The sequence below is a fragment of the Lethenteron reissneri genome, chromosome 14, assembly GCF_015708825.2.
Source record: "Lethenteron reissneri isolate LAM-NWPU_2019-01 chromosome 14, ASM1570882v1, whole genome shotgun sequence".
NCBI classification, from domain to species: Eukaryota; Metazoa; Chordata; class Hyperoartia; order Petromyzontiformes; family Petromyzontidae; genus Lethenteron; species Lethenteron reissneri.
The window spans coordinates 85659-105608 of record NC_083792.1 but is presented as its reverse complement, the minus strand read 5'-3'; the positions used below and the strand labels follow the sequence as shown (position 1 = coordinate 105608).

Here is a 19950-nt window from a genome sequence, read left to right as displayed (position 1 = left end):
CTCGTCACGCCGTGATTGGGTGATGGTCGTGAAGGCAGGGAACACAGAAGTAGAGTACAACAATGTACTTTGCTGCACTGCCTCCTTAGGGGCCGTCCATAAATGACGTCACGCGATTTTGGACGATTTTCGACCCCCCCCCCCCCCTCGTCACACGGCGTCACAAAAAGTCAGACCCCCCCTCAAATATGACGTCACAAAGCTCTGCCCCCCCCAAAATAAAACATCTTTCAAATCTCTTTAAACTATTGTCATTGTAGTGCGTATTTAATGTGGCGCTGCACTCTGATGTTGTAGGAGAAAACATTTATTAAAAAGTCAATTTAATTAAGTAGAACGTGTTGTCTATATTTATTTAAAGTTGCGCATTTTGATGTGACGTCACATTTCTCCCCCCCCCCGCTCGTCGTCATACATCGTCACAAATATCTGACCCGCCCCCCTAGGGTCGTGACGTCATTTATGGACGGCCCCTTACTGCTGTCCGCCACGTAGCCCCTTCGCCCTATCCATGGCAAATTCAAAGTGACTGCCAGGTGTATCATTCCTGAATTAGTGAAATGGCACAAACGTCGAGATGCGTCTTACGAGTAACACGACAACAAAGTTTGCGTTGTTTTTTGTTAGATAACAGTAATGTCAATTGTGTGATTAATCATTGTTTTTTTGTAAGGCCACGTTATAAGTGGGACAGATTTGCATCATAAGGCAACACCATCATGCAAAACTACACAACCAAATTAAATATATTGTGGTGTATTGTACGAGCCTTTAACGTGCCGGTTATTGTTTCAGCGTATTCACAGGTAAGCTGAAGAGCAATCGTGAAAACCAAACCTAGCTATTAAACGCATTCCTGCGGAGGGAGCTGGTAGGAACGTTGGGTTGCTCGGTCAATGGCCAGGGTAATCGGCGGCGTGGTGTATTCCGCAAATATGCCCGACTGTGAGGGCGGGCACAAGCCGGCGTGAGTCGGTCAAATGTTGAGTTTTATAAGGGCACTCACTACGGGCTGACCAGCCCCTCCCCACCCAGCCCCACCAAGCCTCACCCTGCCCCTCCCCACCCAGCCCCACCCCACCCAGCCCCTCCCCACCCAGCCCCTCCCCACCCAGCCCCTCTCCACCCAGCCCCTCCCCACGGACGCACACAATAATCCCCTGTGGGCTGGTGTAACCAGGAGGTTCCTACCAGTAATATTCCACTTGAAACTGCACCAGGCATCTTCAGAATAAGATCCAGGAAGTCAAAATTAATTTGGCCAGATCATTACGTGGCCGAACCCAAAAAACATGCGTTTTGGGCATTTTTGTTTATGCCTTGGCAGTTATAGCATTAATCTTTGTTTAAAAAATGCCTTTGGAAAAATAAAGCCATAAGTATAAATGGGTAAACATTTAACCATCTTAGATTTGCTATTGCCATTTATGAATCCGACACATCCAATTGAAATATAGTGTACAGTAAATTACTGATTAACTTGAAAAGAGAGAAGACTGCAAAGTTGAGCTTTAGATAAATACTAGCAAGACAAACAGTTAGGAAACACGTTCACTAAAACAAACTAATTGCTGGAAGCACAACTCTTGAAACAATAGCATTGCTATAAAGTGCAATGCACACTTAAATACGTCAGTAATTGAAGGCGGACCGAAGCAAAATTATTAACTAGATGCAAGCAATGGCAGGTTGGAATACATAGGCTATCTAAACTTTTTTTAAACCGTAACAAATATTCCACTCGAGGAAAGTTCAATAAAACCGTGCTGTAATGTGGCTCAAAAACGTGCAAATTTGGCTGGGTGTAGCCTAGGCCCGCGGCCATATTGGTAAGGGAGACCGCCCCACCCCCACTGACGCCACACGCGGTCGTGTCCCTGGGCAAGATGGCCGCAGCATAGCCGCGTCTCCTCGGCCTCGCGTTATCATCACGCTACTGGTGGTGGTTGGAGGTGGTTGAGGTGGACGTTTCTGCGGTGGAACCATGGACGACCAGGGCTGCCCGCGGTGTAAGACCACCAAGTACCGAAACCCGCAGCTCAAGCTCATGGTGAACGTGTGCGGACACACGCTGTGAGTAGCGGCCCCATACCCGGTGTCTCCTCAGACTCTGCACGTCTGCTCGGGACCTTCTCTCCCCGTACACCACCTCACTCACACCCCGTCTCCATTGTCACCCCCTACGCTGCCTCACTCAGACCCTCAGTCTCAAATGAGTACCTGGTGCGGTGTCTAAACATCGCCACTGGGGAGACAAAGGCGGCCGGGGGTGGTGTTGGCCACCCACCCCCTCGTGTGCCGTGCTGGCCTTTATAGGTGCTCGCTAACAGCACTTGCCCCTACAGTCTGGCAAGGCTATGCAGGGGTTCTTTGTCATTTGTGTCAGTGTGATAACTATGTGAAAGTGCTATGTGTGTGTATGTGCTGCTGTATAGGAGTAATAATTGAGTGGATGGTGCTATGTGTGTGCTGCTGTGTAGGTGTGACAGCTGTGTTAAGGTGCTATATATATGTGCTGTGTAGGTGTGAGAGCTGAGTGGATGGTGCTGTGTGTGTATGTGCTGTGTAGGTGTGAGAGCTGAGTGGATGGTGCTATGTGTGTGTATGTGCTGTGTAGGTGTGAGAGCTGAGTGGATGGTGCTGTGTGTATGTGGTGCTGTGTAGGTGTGAGAGCTGAGTGGATAGTGCTATGTGTGTGTGCTGTGTAGGTGTGAGAGCTGAGTGGATAGTGCTGTGTGTGTGTGTGCTGTGTAGGTGTGAGAGCTGAGTGGATGGTGCTGTGTGTGTATGTGCTGCTGTATGTAGGTGTGAGAGCTGAGTGGATGGTGCTATGTGTGTGTATGTGCTGTGTAGGTGTGAGAGCTGAGTGGATGGTGCTGTGTGTGTGTATGTGCTGTGTAGGTGTGAGAGCTGAGTGGATGGTGCTATGTGTGTATGTGCTGTGTAGGTGTGAGAGCTGAGTGGATGGTGCTATGTGTGTGTATGTGCTGTGTAGGTGTGAGAGCTGAGTGGATGGTGCTGTGTGTATGTGGTGCTGTGTAGGTGTGAGAGCTGAGTGGATAGTGCTATGTGTGTGTGCTGTGTAGGTGTGAGAGCTGAGTGGATAGTGCTGTGTGTGTGTGCTGTGTAGGTGTGAGAGCTGAGTGGATAGTGCTGTGTGTGTGTGTGCTGTGTAGGTGTGAGAGCTGAGTGGATAGTGCTATGTGTGTGTGCTGTGTAGGTGTGAGAGCTGAGTGGATAGTGCTGTGTGTGTGTGTGTGCTGTGTAGGTGTGAGGGCTGAGTGGATGGTGTTATGTGTGTATGTGCTGTGTAGGTGTGAGAGCTGAGTGGATGGTGCTATGTGTGTGTATGTGCTGTGTAGGTGTGAGAGCTGAGTGGATGGTGCTGTGTGTGTATGTGCTGTGTAGGTGTGAGAGCTGAGTGGATGGTGCTATGTGTGTGTATGTGCTGTGTAGGTGTGAGAGCTGAGTGGATGGTGCTGTGTGTGTGTATGTGCTGTGTAGGTGTGAGAGCTGAGTGGATGGTGCTATGTGTGTGTATGTGCTGTGTAGGTGTGAGAGCTGAGTGGATGGTGCTGTGTGTGTGTATGTGCTGTGTAGGTGTGAGAGCTGAGTGGATGGTGCTATGTGTGTGTATGTGCTGTGTAGGTGTGAGAGCTGAGTGGATGGTGCTGTGTGTATGTGGTGCTGTGTAGGTGTGAGAGCTGAGTGGATGGTGCTGTGTGTGTATGTGCTGTGTAGGTGTGAGAGCTGAGTGGATGGTGCTATGTGTGTGTGCTGTGTAGGTGTGAGAGCTGAGTGGATGGTGCTGTGTGTGTATGTGCTGTGTAGGTGTGAGAGCTGAGTGGATGGTGCTGTGTGTGTGTGTGTATGTGCTGTGTAGGTGTGAGAGCTGAGTGGATGGTGCTATGTGTGTATGTGCTGTGTAGGTGTAAGAGCTGAGTGGATGGTGCTGTGTGTGTATGTGCTGTGTAGGTGTGAGAGCTGAGTGGATGGTGCTATGTGTGTGTATGTGCTGCTGTATGTAGGTGTGAGAGCTGAGTGGATGGTCCTATGTGTGTGTGCTGTGTAGGTGTAAGAGCTGAGTGGATGGTGCTATGTGTGTATGTGCTGTGTAGGTGTGAGAGCTGAGTGGATGGTGCTGTGTGTGTATGTGCTGTGTAGGCGTGAGAGCTGAGTGGATGGTGCTGTGTGTGTATGTGCTGTGTAGGTGTGAGAGCTGAGTGGATGGTGCTATGTGTGTGTGCTGTGTAGGTGTGAGAGCTGAGTGGATGGTGCTGTGTGTGTATGTGCTGTGTAGGTGTGAGAGCTGAGTGGATGGTGCTATGTGTGTGTATGTGCTGCTGTATGTAGGTGTGAGAGCTGAGTGGATGGTGCTATGTGTGTGTGCTGTGTAGGTGTGAGAGCTAAGTGGATGGTGCTGTGTATGTGCTGCTGTGTAGGTGTGAGAACTGTGTGAAAATGCTATGTGTATGTATGTGCTGCTGTATGTAGGTGTGAGATCTGAGTGGATAGTGCTATGTGTATGTGTGAGAGCTGAGTGGATGGTGCTGTATGTGTGTGTATGTATGTGCTGCTGTATGTAGGTGTGAGAGCTGAGTGGATGGTGCTGTGTGTGTATGTATGTGCTGCTGTATGTAGGTGTGAGAGCTGTGTGGAGATGCTGTTCGCGCGGGGGTGCCGGCTCGTGCCCCGATTGTGCGACGCCTCTGCGCAAGAGCGCGTTCCGCGTGCAGCTCTTCGAGGATGCCCTCGTCGACAAGGAGGTGGAGATCCGCAAGCGTGTACTCAAGACGTGAGATCCCGGAGACAAAGACACGAAGATGCAGAGAGACACTGACGCGGAGACATCGGGAGACAGACATGGACACACAAAGAGACACGGACACAGGGAGACGTAGACACGGGGAGACGCAGAGAGACAGAGACGCAGGCACATCGGGAGACAAAGAGAGACATGGAGACAGATACATAGACAGGAGGGATGGAGATAGCAGAAAACCCACCATGCAGAGGGGGTGACAATCACCAGCTCCACACAGATAGGGTCGCAAACCCACTTGCTGTACTGCCAACCACACATGCATTTACCCGCCAGGTACAACAAGCGGGAGGAGGATTTCCCATCGCTCCGCGAGTACAACGACTACCTGGAGGAGATAGAAGATATCGGTACCGCTGATACGCTCCCAACCTCGCCTACATCACCAAAGACATTTCACCATTTAACCAACACTGCATTACCAACCGCACTCCACCAAACCACAGATCACCAACCACACGCATGTCATCAACCCAACACATCCACACCACCAACCCCACCTTGTTTGCTACAAAGTTTAACCAACATTGACCCCCTGCCCCTCTCCCCAAGTGTTTAACCTGACCAACAACGTGGATGTGGAAACCACAAAGCGGTGCATGGAGCAATACCAGCGCGACAACCGTGACATTATCCAGAAAAACCGCGTCAAGACGGTACGTGGTGTGTGTGTGTGCGCGCCCCCCCACTTTCTATGCTTGCAGAAATGTGGACCCCTTTAAAGGAAGATCTGCACGAAGTAGATTCTGTTTAGCTGGATAGAGGGGGTTAGCCGAGCGCGGCATGGGCAGGGGAAGAGATAAACTGGTGTGGTACAGGCGCATGTGGAGCTGATTTGACTTGCCCATAACTGGCACCGGCGGTGTCAAGATCGGCTTTTGTGGAGGAGGCTCGTAAAGGACGTTAATGGGTAGTTGGAAGCTGTTGCCCTCTACAGTTTGCACAGTGGGGAGCACAGATGATGCATCTATTAGCCAGTTAATCCACAACACCTGGGTTTGTCCCGCGACCTGCCAGTGAGCCTTCGACAATCTACGCGATGGCTTCAAAGCGTACCTCGCACAAGCATTGTGGTGACGTCATGACACTTAGTGGCGAATGGTGGCGGCTGTTGTGTGCTGTGGTGCTCTAGAGCCGGGAGCAAGAGGAGCTGTGCGTGGGGCTCCAGTGGGAGCTCGATGAGTCGGAGCGCCGGCGCCTTGAGCTGCTGCAAGGGGAGCAGCAGCAGCGCGATGCGCGCAAACGCGCCGCGCAGGCCTTGCTGGACCAGATGGTGAGTTCGCGGAGCCTCGCCAAATGTCAGACTCGAGGGACCTTACTGAGACTTGCCGAGATTCAACAAGCCTCGTCAGGTCTCACCGTGGCTCCCGCATCGTGTATGTGTGCCCATCTTCACGTAGGAGGCGTCCCAGCTGTGTGCATGTGTGTAGGGGGTGTCCCAGCCGTATGTGTATGTATTGATGTATCGCTGTATATGTGTTGATGTATAGCTGTGTGTGTGTATTGATGTATCACTGTGTATTTATTGATGTATAGCTGTGTATGTTATGTATCACTGTGTATGTATTGATGTATCGCTGTGTATGTATTGATGTATAGCTGTGTGTGTGTACCCGTGCGTGTGTAGGAGGCGTCCCAGCTGCCAGCACGCTTGCTCTTGGCCGAGCACCGTGAGCGCGTGGCTCAGGGCGAGCGCGAACTCCGTCGCCTCCACCCACCCGCTCCCCCCTCCACCTTCTCCACCGGCATTAAGATGGTGCGACACTCACCAGCACTCCAGAATGTGACGTTTTGGTGCGTGATGTTAGCAATGATGGTTATAACCAGAACTCAACAGACCAGGTTGAGTCTCATTTGCAAAAGCAACCTGGGTCACCAAAATGACAAAAAAAAACAAATGTTGGTGATGATATAGATGGTGACGGTGCGCGATTGTCATGACGGTGTCGGTGATGTTTGCTGTGCGTAGAAGGTGCTGCTGGAGCCTGTTATGTGCTCCCAGGAGTCGCTCTTCTCCTACCGTGCGGTGGAGCTCACTACGTGGGGGCCCCGTGCCCCCACCGAGGAGGAGCTGGGGCCCGCCGGGTAACCACAACCACCACAACCCATGCTGTGGTAGTGCCAGGCTGATGATGGCAGTGATTTATAGCAATGGTGATGCTGGTGGTAATGATGCTGGTGGTAATGCCGATGCCAATGGCTAGTGCCGATAACGATGTTGCGGATGCTGGTGTTGGTAATTTTGTTTACGCTGCTGCTGTTGATCATGCTTTTGGCATTGCCGATAGTGGTGGACATGGTCTATTGCAGAGATCCACGATTCACGGCTTTAATCTAGTGGCCACCTTGGTGAATACAGCGGGTGTAATAATCAGAAAAAACACGTCTGCTTCACAGTGGACGTAAAAGTGACATAATTCGCAAAAGTAGGCCATTGTGTGCCGGCAAATCCCCCCAATTGGAATCTAATAGCAATCATCGCCCCCCCCCTATTATGAAAACTTAGCAGGACCCTCCTGAATAGTCTTCAGGCTCGGCGAGACTTTCCTGGCGTGCTTACATTCACAAATGACAAATCTTCACAAAGCAACTGTAATTGCAGGCATTGAATCATAAGCAGTTGCTGTTGCTGCTGATGGTGCCCACGGTGTTGGTGGTGTCCCTCAGGTATCTGAGTCACGTGCGCTCGGCCTCATCCCTGGATCAAGGCGGCGGGTACTCTTCCGCTCTCGCCTGCCGCCGTGCGCTGCAGGACGCCCTCAGCGGCCTTTTCTGGCGGCCGCACGCGGCGGGAGGCGGGGGGGTGGTGGCAGGAGCGGCCGCCACCGGGACCACGTGACGGTGCCATCCACACGACACCAGCTCAACACCCGGTCATGCAGGTGTCGTGTATGTCAACTTAGGCGCGCACACACTGTTGTAGGAGGCAACGTGTTTATTAAACAATTAACTATACACCGGATTCTGTTGCTAAGTGTGGCTAACTTCCTAGGCTGCTCACTATGTGCGCGTGTTCTAGCTTGGTCCCCGAAACGAGCCCCGAGTCCCCCTTACACTCCCCCTTTATCCCTTGGCCCCTGCCCCTTGCTCTATCAAGGCCGGCGCTCCCCTCTTCCGGTCACGTGCCTTTAGCTCGTCCAATCGGGCACCCGGCGCTCCAGCACCCTGACTGGCGCGACCCACAGAGATCTGTGTCTCTCCACAGGCAGCTGTACCACCACCACTGCCAATAGCAACACCTTCAGCATAACCACCACCACCGGCAGAAGTATCAGCACCCCCAGCAACAGTCCTCTCCTTTATTTCTCAATTAACTCGATCATTAATTCCAGTTTTGGACTCCCAGAATCCCTGGCAAGTCACATGGGGTGGGTGAGGCTGGTACTGGTGTAAGAAAGGGAGGCACATGCAGATGTGACACGAAAAATAATGCTGCAGGCCATCAAAATGAGTTTTGTTACGGGAATGCTAATGAGTGGTGCGTCACCGTACATGGGAAAAGGCCTTGAGTAGGGTTAGAGCTACACAGAGTGATTTAACAGTTTATTCCAGCTCCAGCAGAACACACAACACAACTTTGATCAATATAAACAGCTGCCATTCGTCACTCGGCAACGGTGATGTCACTCCATCGATTGTGCCAGCCTACATAGGTACACTTTCGGGGGCCACGTGAAGTGTTAAAGGTTTGTCAGCAGGCCATGGGACAGACAGGTGTTAACAACGGTTGAGTGCCCAAGACTGGCAAGATGCACCACCACTTGTGCCGCCCGCTGCCACCTCGCTGCGTTTTAGAAACCGGGCGCTCCACTCAGGGTGAGCGTCTCCTCCGCCAGCTATTGCTACTTGAGCGGCTGCTTCCAACCGCTCAGTATGTCCTCCATAGGCCGATCTTGACACCGCTGGTACCCGTCTCCGGCAATGGTAAACACATATGCAACCTCCGCAGCGCATGGGAAGATTTTAAGTCTTGTTTTGTCAATGCAAGGCAGCTCAGGCTTTCACAGCACAGGGAGGGGAATGATGCAATCACAGCTTTGCCCCATGTCGGAGCAGTGTGAGCCCAGCAGAGCGACACACCAACGGGTGACTGATTTGAGCTAAAGGGAACAAGGCTTTCCAATATCGATGGCTAATTAACCGTTAGTGGCACACAAAGCTCAGCATTTTGGAGGGAGAGAAAATTGTTATGGCCAAGAGGTACCGTGTCAAAAACAAGTGTTCCTGTGTCAGTTCGCATCAAACTCTCCTTGGTGAATGCTTATTTTGTGGTCATAATGGCAATGTGTTTTTTTTACATGAATGAATAACATTTGAATAGTTTTTTAAAATGTATAATGACCGTTTAAACATTTCCGGGCAAGGGGATAACTGCCCATTTTTGCCACCGTCTGAGTGCTTTTCTCTGATTAGGACTGTGTGCGTTCCCGCATCTGTTAAACATGTTAGTCCACAGGCACAAACACACAAACACTTGTAATTTTTTAAGCGCGTTTATAATAAATATTTCTGCGTGGACGCATATATGAATGACGTTCACCAATCGCGGTGTCACAGTGCGACACGGAATGTTCAAATCATTCATGGGGGGGGTGAATCGTGTAAACGGGGGCAATAGTCGGGCCCGTGTTGCTAGTCCAGCATCGTGGGTGACCGAGTGGATGGTTGATTGAGCGAACATGCGAGTGAACAAGCCAGGCACTGCGTCGTGCCCCGCCGACGTGACCATTAGGACGATTCCTGCTTTACGATGCGACGGTGGCGATGCCGCCCTTTAGCTCTATAGGTCACAGTTCGGCTCCACGCGATGGTAAAATGTCGCGGTTAGCACCTCGATCCTTCACGAGACCCAGTGGTGATGATGATGCAGATAGATGATGGTGCTGCGGTCAACCGTGTTTACATCTCGTCGTCCAGACCCAGGTCCTCCTCTGGGAAGTCGCCCACAGTGATTGACATCGGCTTGAGGAATGCGCCGTAGCGCGGCTCGCACTCAAAGTACCGGCGACCACCCACACTGCACGGCACACGCAGCCACGGGAAGAGCATGTGAGCGAGGGGCTATTTAGGCAGCCACCAGACATTGCTATGCATTATAGGCCCAGTTGACATAAGAGGCAGACGCAAACAGGACATAACGCGCCACAGTAATTGCACCAAACATACCGGGCCCACCACTCGGCACTTCTCCACACATTTATATTCAAACCACACCCACCAGCACACTCTGCACACACTTCACCACCCTGTGCTATGAGCAGGCGAGGCCTCACCTGCCGTCGTTCTTGCCCAACGGTTCGTCATACTTCACCCCCACCCAGAACCCTGGCTTGAAGTCTGCCTGACCTGGGGGGGTGGGGGGAGCGTTATGTCACCTCACAGCCAATCACAAACATTTACAGCCAACCACACCCAGCAACCACAATGACACTACAACCTATGCCAGCAGTGGAATTATGGGTAGGCGATGAAGGCAACCAAGTCTCAAGGCTTTTTATGAGGGTCCTGCCAAGTTTTTACAGTCCAGGGCAATGTTGCTATGTGCAACCCCAATTTGGTAATTTGCAGATTATTTTACAGCAATGCAATGTTTGGCAAATAGCATTTACATTGTTTTAAAAGGTGTCAAACATACCGCAGCTGCTACCTAAGATAATAATGCTGACAATCGTGATCAGATTTTAATTACACACAACACCACCATAAACCACATAGGACACCACACACGACACCACACACGGCAACGACACCACACTCGCACACCAAAACCCACACACCACCAAAACCTACATGCCACTTACCCACGAACATGACGGTTCCACGCTTGTGTGGCTGCCCCACCACTTCCACCTCACACCGCTGCCCGACCGTGATGGCACTCGCCGCCAACTTCTCTTCTTCCTCACGCTTGCGCCGCTCCTCCTCGCGCTGCGCCTGCATCTCCTCGTCGTAGCGGCCCAGCCGCCGCTGCTTCATGAACGTGCGCACCGACTCTGTGCGAGGTGTGATGACAGGTACATGGAGAGGGAGTGGGTGTTAAAATATTAACTTAATGCAGCTGCACCTCTTCACAAACTTCACAGGACCGTGACATCACATCACACTTTCTTCACACAAACACATCCATCACAATACTTCTTAAAAGAAATCCCACACTGCATTTTACCTCTTAAACTACCTCTTCACACCAATTAACATCACATCTCCTTAAACCAATTACACGACCTCACGGTCCCACACAACCTCACCACCACCACCTCTTTGCATCACCTGAGTAAAAAATGTGATTAAGCATCGACTGTGTAAATAGGTGTTAATCTGCGAGTGACGAGGGTGACGACTGCAAGACTGTTGACATGCGAGCGTGAAGAGCGAGCGAGAGAGACGAGTGTGCAAATCTGTCCAGGAGTGAGTGGGCGAGCGAATGAACGGGCGAGCGAACGGGATTCTGACCGGAGCGTTTTTCGTAGTCGTCTTCCTGCATGTCGTACTTGGGCACAGACGACAGGTCCTCAAACTCACCCTTCTGTTGCCCCGTCACGTCCATCACCTGGTGGGGGAGGTGTGGAGCGAGAGCGCGGTGCACACATGCCAGTGTCGGTATTATACAAGCATCCCATATGTACAGGTGGTATTTTCCAGAATCCTTAAGACACCCCCTAATCCTAGGACCAAAGCATCCGGTAGTGGCTACGCACGTGGCCTTTAATCCAGCACTTTGGAGGCAAGGGTTGTGTATCAGGGACATTCCTCTCAGTGGGCGTTGAGAAGCCATACTCTGGCTCACCACAAAAATGCAGGAAAGCAAAGTGCGGACGAATATCATGTTCCTTCTGTTAGGGATAGTGTTGCCCCTTCGCAACCTGCTTTTTCTATGGGTGCTCGGGTTTCCTCACGCATGCATAAACACTCATTAGCTCAACACATCGCAATGTATAGGACTGCAGAGCTTGGGCAATTGTTGGCACCGACTCACCACCTGGCTGCTGCCTTCCAGCTAGCATGTGGCTCCTTAGCGATTGTAATATGCAATTTTAACAATGCGAAACTAAACATTATTATCCCAAGATCCCCTGAATCCCAGGACCCTGGTAGTATTCCTAGAGATTCGTGGTATCCCTAGAATGCCGAATTGCAGGCCCTGGTCATATCCTTATCCCAGAACCCTTAGAATCTGGTGGTATCCCTAGACAATCCCAGGACGTTGATGGTATCCCTAGGCACCCTCCGCGCCCCTCAATTTTAGGACCCCCGTGTTGGTATGCGCTATGGCGCACGTGGATGCGGCAGCCGTTGTCCACGGGGTAGGATCCGAGTTGGGCATCGTCGTCGCTGAGCTCGGGGAGGGGCTCGTCATGGGGCCCAAACAACTGCAGGCGCATCCCCGCGGCGGGGGCCCCCGTGATCATCTCCAGCTTCCCCTACACCAGCACGACATCGTAAACAGCACGCCATACACACCGGAGCATACACACGGCACATCAATTAATGCTCAACAACACAATCTATACACCACACACACACCATGCTGCAGAGGCTCACGTGACCAACTCCAGCTACCCCTGAGCGCAGACAAAAGATAAAGATCACCTGTGTAGCCTGTACAGCCTATTGGACCAAATGCGATGAGCGAGCACCTATTAAGGCCGCCACGGCACACGAGGGGGTGGGTGGTCAGCACCACGCCCGGACGCCTTTGTCTCCCCAGTGGCGATGGTTACACACCGAACCAGGTACTCATTTGAGGCCGAGTCGACCTAGTAGAGGACAAGGACCGTCATTGATGTTGGCCGTGAGCGGGAATCGAACACGCTCCCCAGACACCCCCAAGTCATACCTCCAAACACCACCAGCACACCAATACCCGGTAATGTCAGCACGGCGCCTGTGCCAGGCCAGGTGCACTTTGAGGCCACGTGAAGTGTTGACGGCTCAGCTGACAAGAGGATATCTCGGGATAGACCCAGCAGGTGCCATGGGTTGGCTGACTGAGATGACCGACAGATGCACCACCAGCTGTACCCCCCACTGTGCCAACTTGCTGTATTTTACTGGTAGGAACCTCCTGGTTACACCAGCCCACAGGAGTATTGTGTCCGTCGTGCAGGGAGGGGCTGGGTGGGGAGGGTGGGGCTGGGTAGGGGGTGGGTAGGGGGTGGGTGGGGTGGGGCTGGGTGGGGTGGGGCTGGTCACCCCGTGGTGCCCTTATAAAACTCAACGTTTAACCTACTCACGCCGGCTTGTGCCCGACCTCACAGTCGGCCATATTTGCGGAATACACCACGCCGCCGTTGACCCTGGCCATTGACCGAGCAACCCAACGTTCCTACCAGCTCCCTCCGCAGGACAATGTGTTATCCGCCCGGGCGTTCTCCTCGTTGTTGCGAACGTCGCTCCTCCGCCCTCCGTTGTTGCTGGAGGGCGACTGCCTCCAACTACTGCCCAGTAGCAACCCACGCAACACCGCAGCACACACGCAGCAGTAGCACACACACACGCCGCGCACCTTGAGCTGCGCCACGGTGATGTCTCGGCAGAATCTCTTCTCGCTGGGGAAGGAGGAGAGGGAGCTCGTGACGAGCACGGAGACCACCGCGCCCTGCACCTCGCCCAGGAAGACAGCCGCCATGGCGAAGACAGCTGCGAGGTTCACGTGGCTCTAGGGGAGGAGGAGGCTGGTGAGGGTGTGTGGTGGATGTTGAGAGTGGCGAAGGGTGAGGAGGAGGTTACGGTGAGGACTGGTGGGGAGCGTGCGAGGTTGAGGTGAGGGGGATTGCGGTGAGGCGTGGTGATGTGGAAAGCGTGGATGAGCAGGAGGCGAGGTGAGAGAGCTTGCGGTGAGGCGACGAAACGAGTAGGCGAGGTCAGGCAGGCGACGACGACGAGGTAAGGAGGTGAGGCAGGCGACGAGGCGAGGTGAGGAGATGATGAGGTGAGGAGATGATGAGGTGAGGCAGGCGAAGAGGTGAGGAGGCGATGCGCACTTGCCGCGTGCAACTCCCGCGCCGTTGACCCGGATGTGACGTCACTCCTCTTCACGCCGCAGTTTTCGCGATTCCTCGATACCAAATTGATTCTTCGATTCGATCATACAGTCACGCGTTTGAAGACGATACTCGTTTGTATAAGTGCAAATTGATGTCTTGCAAATGATCGGGTTGTTATCCATAACACTGCTGTTCGAATTCACCCTCCCTACCCCTTTACAAATGGATAGTGGCCCTGAGTTATTCACGCGAATCGATCCTCGACTTCAACTTTTTCGACTAACTTGGGAATCGACGGCACCCGTTTCTGGATCATACGATCGTCGAAACAAATAGAATCGATTCCGACTACGTCGGAATCGAGCGTGCGAATCGACCGGGTTGTGTCAATGCGATCGTTACCACGGTGATGGGCAAAAGGGGCCCTGGGATTCTGAGACTTTGCCACAGAAAATGCCACCACCCAGCCACCAAATAACCACACGTGGAAGAACACCGCTCTCTGTGTCAACTAAGGCCGTAATTATAATATATTTTGGGGGGTCGGGGTGGATGTGTCCCCCCCCCAAAATATATTATAATTGTATTATAATTACGGTCTTAGACACATTCCCCCGAAATATTCACATATGAACAAAAATGCCCCCCCCCCAATATATTGCTAGAAAATTGATTCCTGTTTATTTGATTGTGGTTATGGTTATACTTTATTAATTCCTAATCTCTGCAATTACATACAATGAAACAAGAAAAGGTGAAAAAGAAAAAAAACAGCAATGTAATACAATACACTTAGATATTATTGTAGAAAATAAAAAAAAAGTCCGTCCCATGTGTTTTAAAAAATATTTTGAGCAGGAAATGGCAGGAAATTAGTTTTAAAATTTTGATATTTTTTTCTGGGGGGGGGGGGGGGGGGGGGCGACCCCCAGACCCCCTGGAAGATTTGGTCCCCCCCAATGTTGACTCCGTGGCTACGGCCTTGGTGGCGGCCGGTGGTGTGCGTGGTGGTTGTGTGTGTGTAGGTGTGTGTGTGCGTGGTGGTTGTGTGTGTGTAGGTGTGTGTGTGCGTGGTGGTTGTGTGTGTGTAGGTGTGTGTGTAGGTGTGTGTGCGTGTGGGGAGCGGTGGTGTAGTGGTTAGCGCTGCGTTGCGCTATGAACCCGGCCACTCGAGTTCGATTCCCGCTCACGGCCAACACCGGTGTCAATCATCTGAACTGGTCCAGGGCCTCCCCTGGTGCGGTGTCTAAAAAAGCATTGGGACTGGGGAGACAAAGGCGGCCGAGCGTGGTGCTGGCCACTCACCCCCTCGTGCGCCGTTTCGGCCTTTATAGGTGCTCGCTAACAGCACTTGCCCCAACAATCGGTTAAGGCTACACGGGGAATCTTTGTGGTGTGGAGCAGTTGTCGGCAGTCGCCCTCCAGCAACAACGAAGGGCAGAGTAGCGACCGCTCACAACAACGAGCGGAGCGCCGCGCGGATAAAATACAGCAAGCTGGCACAGTAGGGGGTACAGCTGGTGGTGCATCTGTAGTGGGTTCTTTAAGACGGCGTAGACGGATCGGTCGAGGCAACGCTGTTAATTACAGAGGGGGCTATTACAGCACAATGCAGCCGAACACTTGAAGGGGTAACGGCTCCTTCACCTGCTGCCCGAGGAGCTATGCCTCCGAACTGGCTCGCCCTATCCCTGGGGCTAGGGTCTCGGGATCCTCCAGCTAAGAGGGTCCTAGGGGAGGCTAGTCTGACCTGACCCAGCCAAGGTACAGGTCTCGACCACTGGCCATACGGACCCGGCCCTGACAAGAACAGCGGGTCAGGTGAGCCCCAGGGTCCTGGCTGGCTGGTCTTCCGTCTTCAACCGGCTCTTCTCTTGTGCTGGGCAACACTGCCCGGACCCTCCCGAGGCCCGGCCTTTTATCCTGCTCTGTGGCTTGCTCCGCCCTTGCCACGCCTCCCTTCCAGAACCTTCCACCAGGTTCTGGAAGGGTGACATCATCCCCCCACAGCCCCCTACCCTGGGGGTTGGGGTCTTCGTTCCAGGATCCGTTTCCCCGGCTGACTGTTGTCCCCTGGTACCGGCTCAGCCCGTTGACTGCCCCCTATTGGTAAGTAGTGGGTACCACCCGGAGACGGTGTACATCCACCCAATAACACCGTTACACATCTACAGGTAATCTCAGTCAGCCAACCCATGGCACCTGCTGGGTCTGTCCCCAGACCTCCTCCTGTCAGCGAGCCTTCGACACTTCACGTGGCCCCAAAGTGCACCTAACCTGGCACAAGCGCCGCGGTATTGGGCCTCCCCTAGATCGACTCAGCCTCAAATGAGTACCGTTGTGCGATATGTAAACATTGCTACCGGAGAGACAAGGCTGTAAGGGGGGATCTTTGTCTTTGGTGTGGGGAGCGGTGGCGCAGTGGTTAGCGCGATGCGGTACGCACCCGGAAGCTAGGAGATGTTCACTCCCTCGCCTGGTATACAGGAGGTCGTGGTTTCGATCCCGACCCTGACGCTTGCTGGTGTATATTTGGAGTTTTGTGGTGTCTCTCTCCCCGTGGTCGCGTGGATTTTTCTCCAGGTCCTCCGGGTTTTCCCCCTCCACATTTAGAATCGTGCGTTTAGCGTATTTGGCTGCTATAAATCCACGTGATGATAAGCCACTTGGCGTTGAGCTGTCATTTGTGGCCTGGTCGCGTCTGGAAAAAAAGCTGCAAAGCTCACTGGGCCTTTATCTGGTACAATAACAGTAGTTTACTCCAATTCGATTCTCGCTCACGGTCAACCACAGGGGAAGATTATCTGAACCGGTCCTGAGCCTCCCCAAGGTCAGCTCAGCCTCAAACGAGTACCTGGTGCGGTGTGTAAACATTATAAATGGTGAGAAGACAAAGCATGCCGTATGGCTCTACTGAAATTATACCCTCCCAGGATGTCGTATGGCTAATGGGATGTGTAAAACATATTTTAATATTCCATGTGGATTCACAGATAGGTGAAGGAGGGGGGTTGTCTGATAATATTTATAATTAACTGTAATTAACACAAACGATTAACTTTTTTTTATTTGACCAGGTAAGGCCTGAGTTATATAGCTCTCTTATAGAAGCGACCTGGCCACAAATAATAGATCAACGAAGTAGCTTAACACGTGGAAATGTGCTTGCCACCTACACCATCTATAGCCGTTAAGGTTATCGGGGGGGGGGGGGGGAATATTTGTTTTATGACACTCAACCGAGTGCGTGCAAGGGGCTGCTGGTAAACACCTCCACCTTGCACTGATTTAACAAAGAACTACGGTTAAAGGGGTGATTGTTTACCCTGCCACAATTCCAAATCCCCCGGGGAGCATTCCAGTACATAAACTAAACCACGTGCAACTCACACACCCGTAACAAAGCACAAACAAAGATACCTCAATTATCTACAGGACCTTTTTATTGCCAGTGCAGTATCAAAAATATTGAAACAAGATGCCTTGCAAGAGGTGGTCTATTTGGTGTTTTAACATCTGAGCGCGCACGTGTTACTGCCAGTAAGGCTCAAGCCCAATAATCGGCCATGTAGCCCGCCCCAGAGGCTATTTGGGGGCAAGTAAAGTGGAGTTCGGGGGCATCAACTATGAAGGCCTCCTACACGGCCGCCTTTGTCTCCCCACCAGTACTGATATTTACACACCGCACCAGGTACTTATTTGAGGCTGAGTCGACCTTGCGGACGTCCAGGACCGGTTCAAATATTCGTAACCAATGTTGGCCGTGGTGGGAATCTAACTCGGTTTGCCGGGTTCCCCATACACAAAGATCCTCCTTATAGGCTTAACAGACTGATGGGGAAAGTGTTGTTTTCGAGATTTTTATTTGGCCTTCACAAAGTTCAATTTATTGATCTTCCCCTTATACGTTTAAAATAAGGCATTTCAAACGTAAAGTACAGAACATTTACAAAACAAATAAGCAAACCACGCAAGCTGCATTTTTAACAGACTCATCAGTAATGCTCAAATTAACAACTATAAAACTAAACTTATTTTTCATTTTACCAGGTAAGGCCCGCTGAGCTATGTAGCTCGTTTTCAGAAGCGACCTGACTGCCACAAATGATAGCGCAACGAAGTGGCTTATCATGCAGAAATTTAGAGCAGCCAAATTTTCTAAACGCGTGACGTCGATTATACATTCTAGAGGGGGAAACCGGGATGACCCGGAGAAAAAACAATCCACGCGACCACGGAGAGATGCAAAATTCAGGTATACAGGCGTCAGGGATCGAACGTACAAACTCCTGTATACTAGGCGAGATAGTTAACATCTCGCCACTGTGGCACCCCATTACACAGCAATGCCAAACCGTGGAACCGATTCTTTAACAACTCCGGGTCAAATCCCAAGATCTTTTATTGTTATCACGTTCGTTTAACGAGGCAAAGCCTCACCGAGTCTCAACTCTTTCTCAAGAGTGTCCTGTTCAGGTTCTGCAGTAGGGGGCGATGTTACTTCTGCAATAAACGACTTCCACGACGACTCCTGACTGGTGTCTTTTACTCTTTGGTTCTTTCGGTAAAGTCACGTAGTTAGAAATACAATAAAACAAATCACGACGTTTTTCGATCGCTTGTGGTGCGATCGAAACGTCTTTCTCTCTCCCCGTTCACGCCTCTTGCTAGCGGCGTGCCCGGAGGAGATGCTGCTTCGCTGGGGGGTTCGCCACGTGGTCGTTGGCGAGGAGAGGTCGAGCGGCGATGCAGTCCTGACCCGAGGCTTCCCACACCGACCCCGAGTCCTCTCCAGGCTCTCCTGCCTCTGCTTATATGCCTCCCTCTTGGGACCCTCTAGATTGTTCCCGAATATTCCCCGTAGCGCCGCCCGTTACCTTTTGCCGAGATGGAATCCCAACTCCAGATTGGATAGCGGTCACCCAGCGGTGGCCATGCAGATGTCCCCTGTAACCCCCCCCCACCCCAGGTGGCGCTCTCTCATTACACTTCTGCTGCAGCTATTTGTGATCCAAATCGAGTGAATTGCAGGGAAATTGTTCAGCATTGGGGATTTTGGCGAATACCGGCTACATTGTGTGTGTGTTTAGCTATGCGAGGAAACCAAAGACACTCATGCAGAACAGGGGGGAGACATACAAACTCCTCAAAGACAAAGATCCCCATGTCTAGCCTGAACAGACTGTTGGGGCGAGCGCTGTTTGGCTGGCACCTATGAAGGCCGACACGGCACACGAGGGGGTGGGTGGCCAGCAACACGCCCGGCCGCCTTTGTCTCCCTAGTGGCGATGTTTACACATCGCACCAAAAGATCATTTTAGGCTGAGTCCACCTAGAGGAAGCCCATGACCGGTTCAGATAATATAATCATCACCGGTGTTGGCCGTGAATGAGACTCGAACTCGGGTCGCTGGGTTCGTCGCGCAACATGCTAATCGCGACACTACCACTCCCCACAAACTCCTCACACGCTCACCCCACACCCTCACTCGTGCTCACTCTCTGACTCCCACTCTACAGATCAGGGCAAGGGCATACAAACTCCCCGCAGAAATACGCCCGAGTCAGCAATTAAACCCACGAATGTTTTGCTGTGGGGCACAAATGTTCCCACTGTGCCGCCCTGCCACCCTATTTAGCTTCACCTCCAGTTGTTGTTGACTGTTGGAGCAGACAGTCGTTTGTGACCACGCCAGATGGCATCTCGAAGATAGCAACTCACTATCTGATACTCAACACGGTTTCCTGCCTGGTTTTTCTTCAAGATAGGCAGCATTTGAGGGCTTGTGCAAGACTCTACATATCGCCAATGGCATTGACAATTCTGCTGCGTGCGATGCAACAGCTGTTGACTTCGAGAAGGCATTTGAGGTGGTGCCTACCCCACGACTTGCTCAATATTTAAAATGGTTGAATGTGGGAGTTTACACAAAAAGGGTGATTTTTTTTGGAGCAAATTATATTATTGTTGAGCAACAGGGCTGAGGCAGGTCAGAGTGGTGACATCTGGAGTCCAGCCGGGCAATATTCATGCTCATCTCCATGGATGACCTGTCAGGTGCCTTAGCTTCTTACTTCGTCAGGTATGGACAAGTAACACCCATGACAGACGCAAGCAAGAGGAGGCTTTCATTCAGCAAT

At 51.9% G+C, this 19950-nt stretch overlaps 2 protein-coding genes across 3 annotated transcripts; one reads left to right on the top strand and one right to left on the bottom strand.

The window, feature by feature from the left end:
- Nucleotides 1–1866: 1866 nt before the first annotated feature.
- LOC133342207 (CDK-activating kinase assembly factor MAT1-like) lies at nt 1867–7777 on the top strand. Its single transcript, XM_061551179.1, is given in 9 exon segments — nt 1867–2073; nt 4642–4675; nt 4677–4795; nt 5099–5172; nt 5375–5478; nt 5955–6095; nt 6450–6578; nt 6792–6907; nt 7490–7777. Coding segments are annotated over 9 exon segments (978 nt in total). The 5' UTR covers nt 1867–1984; the 3' UTR covers nt 7662–7777.
- A 575-nt stretch (nt 7778–8352) lies between these two features.
- LOC133342208 (tubulin-folding cofactor B-like) lies at nt 8353–13936 on the bottom strand. 2 transcript variants are annotated; one of them, XM_061551180.1, is made up of 7 exons: nt 13807–13936; nt 13329–13481; nt 12100–12243; nt 11276–11372; nt 10624–10815; nt 10096–10168; nt 8353–9839 (listed from the first exon to the last, which is right to left on the bottom strand). In XM_061551180.1, exons 2-7 carry the CDS (start codon nt 13449–13451, stop codon nt 9722–9724), a joined length of 747 nt encoding a protein of 248 aa, XP_061407164.1. In that variant the 5' UTR covers nt 13452–13481; nt 13807–13936; the 3' UTR covers nt 8353–9721. The 2 variants fall into 2 exon arrangements, with proteins under 2 accessions (XP_061407164.1, XP_061407165.1); XM_061551181.1 differs by having other exon boundaries at nt 13329–13497; nt 13807–13861.
- Between the last annotated feature and the right edge of the window lie 6014 nt (nt 13937–19950).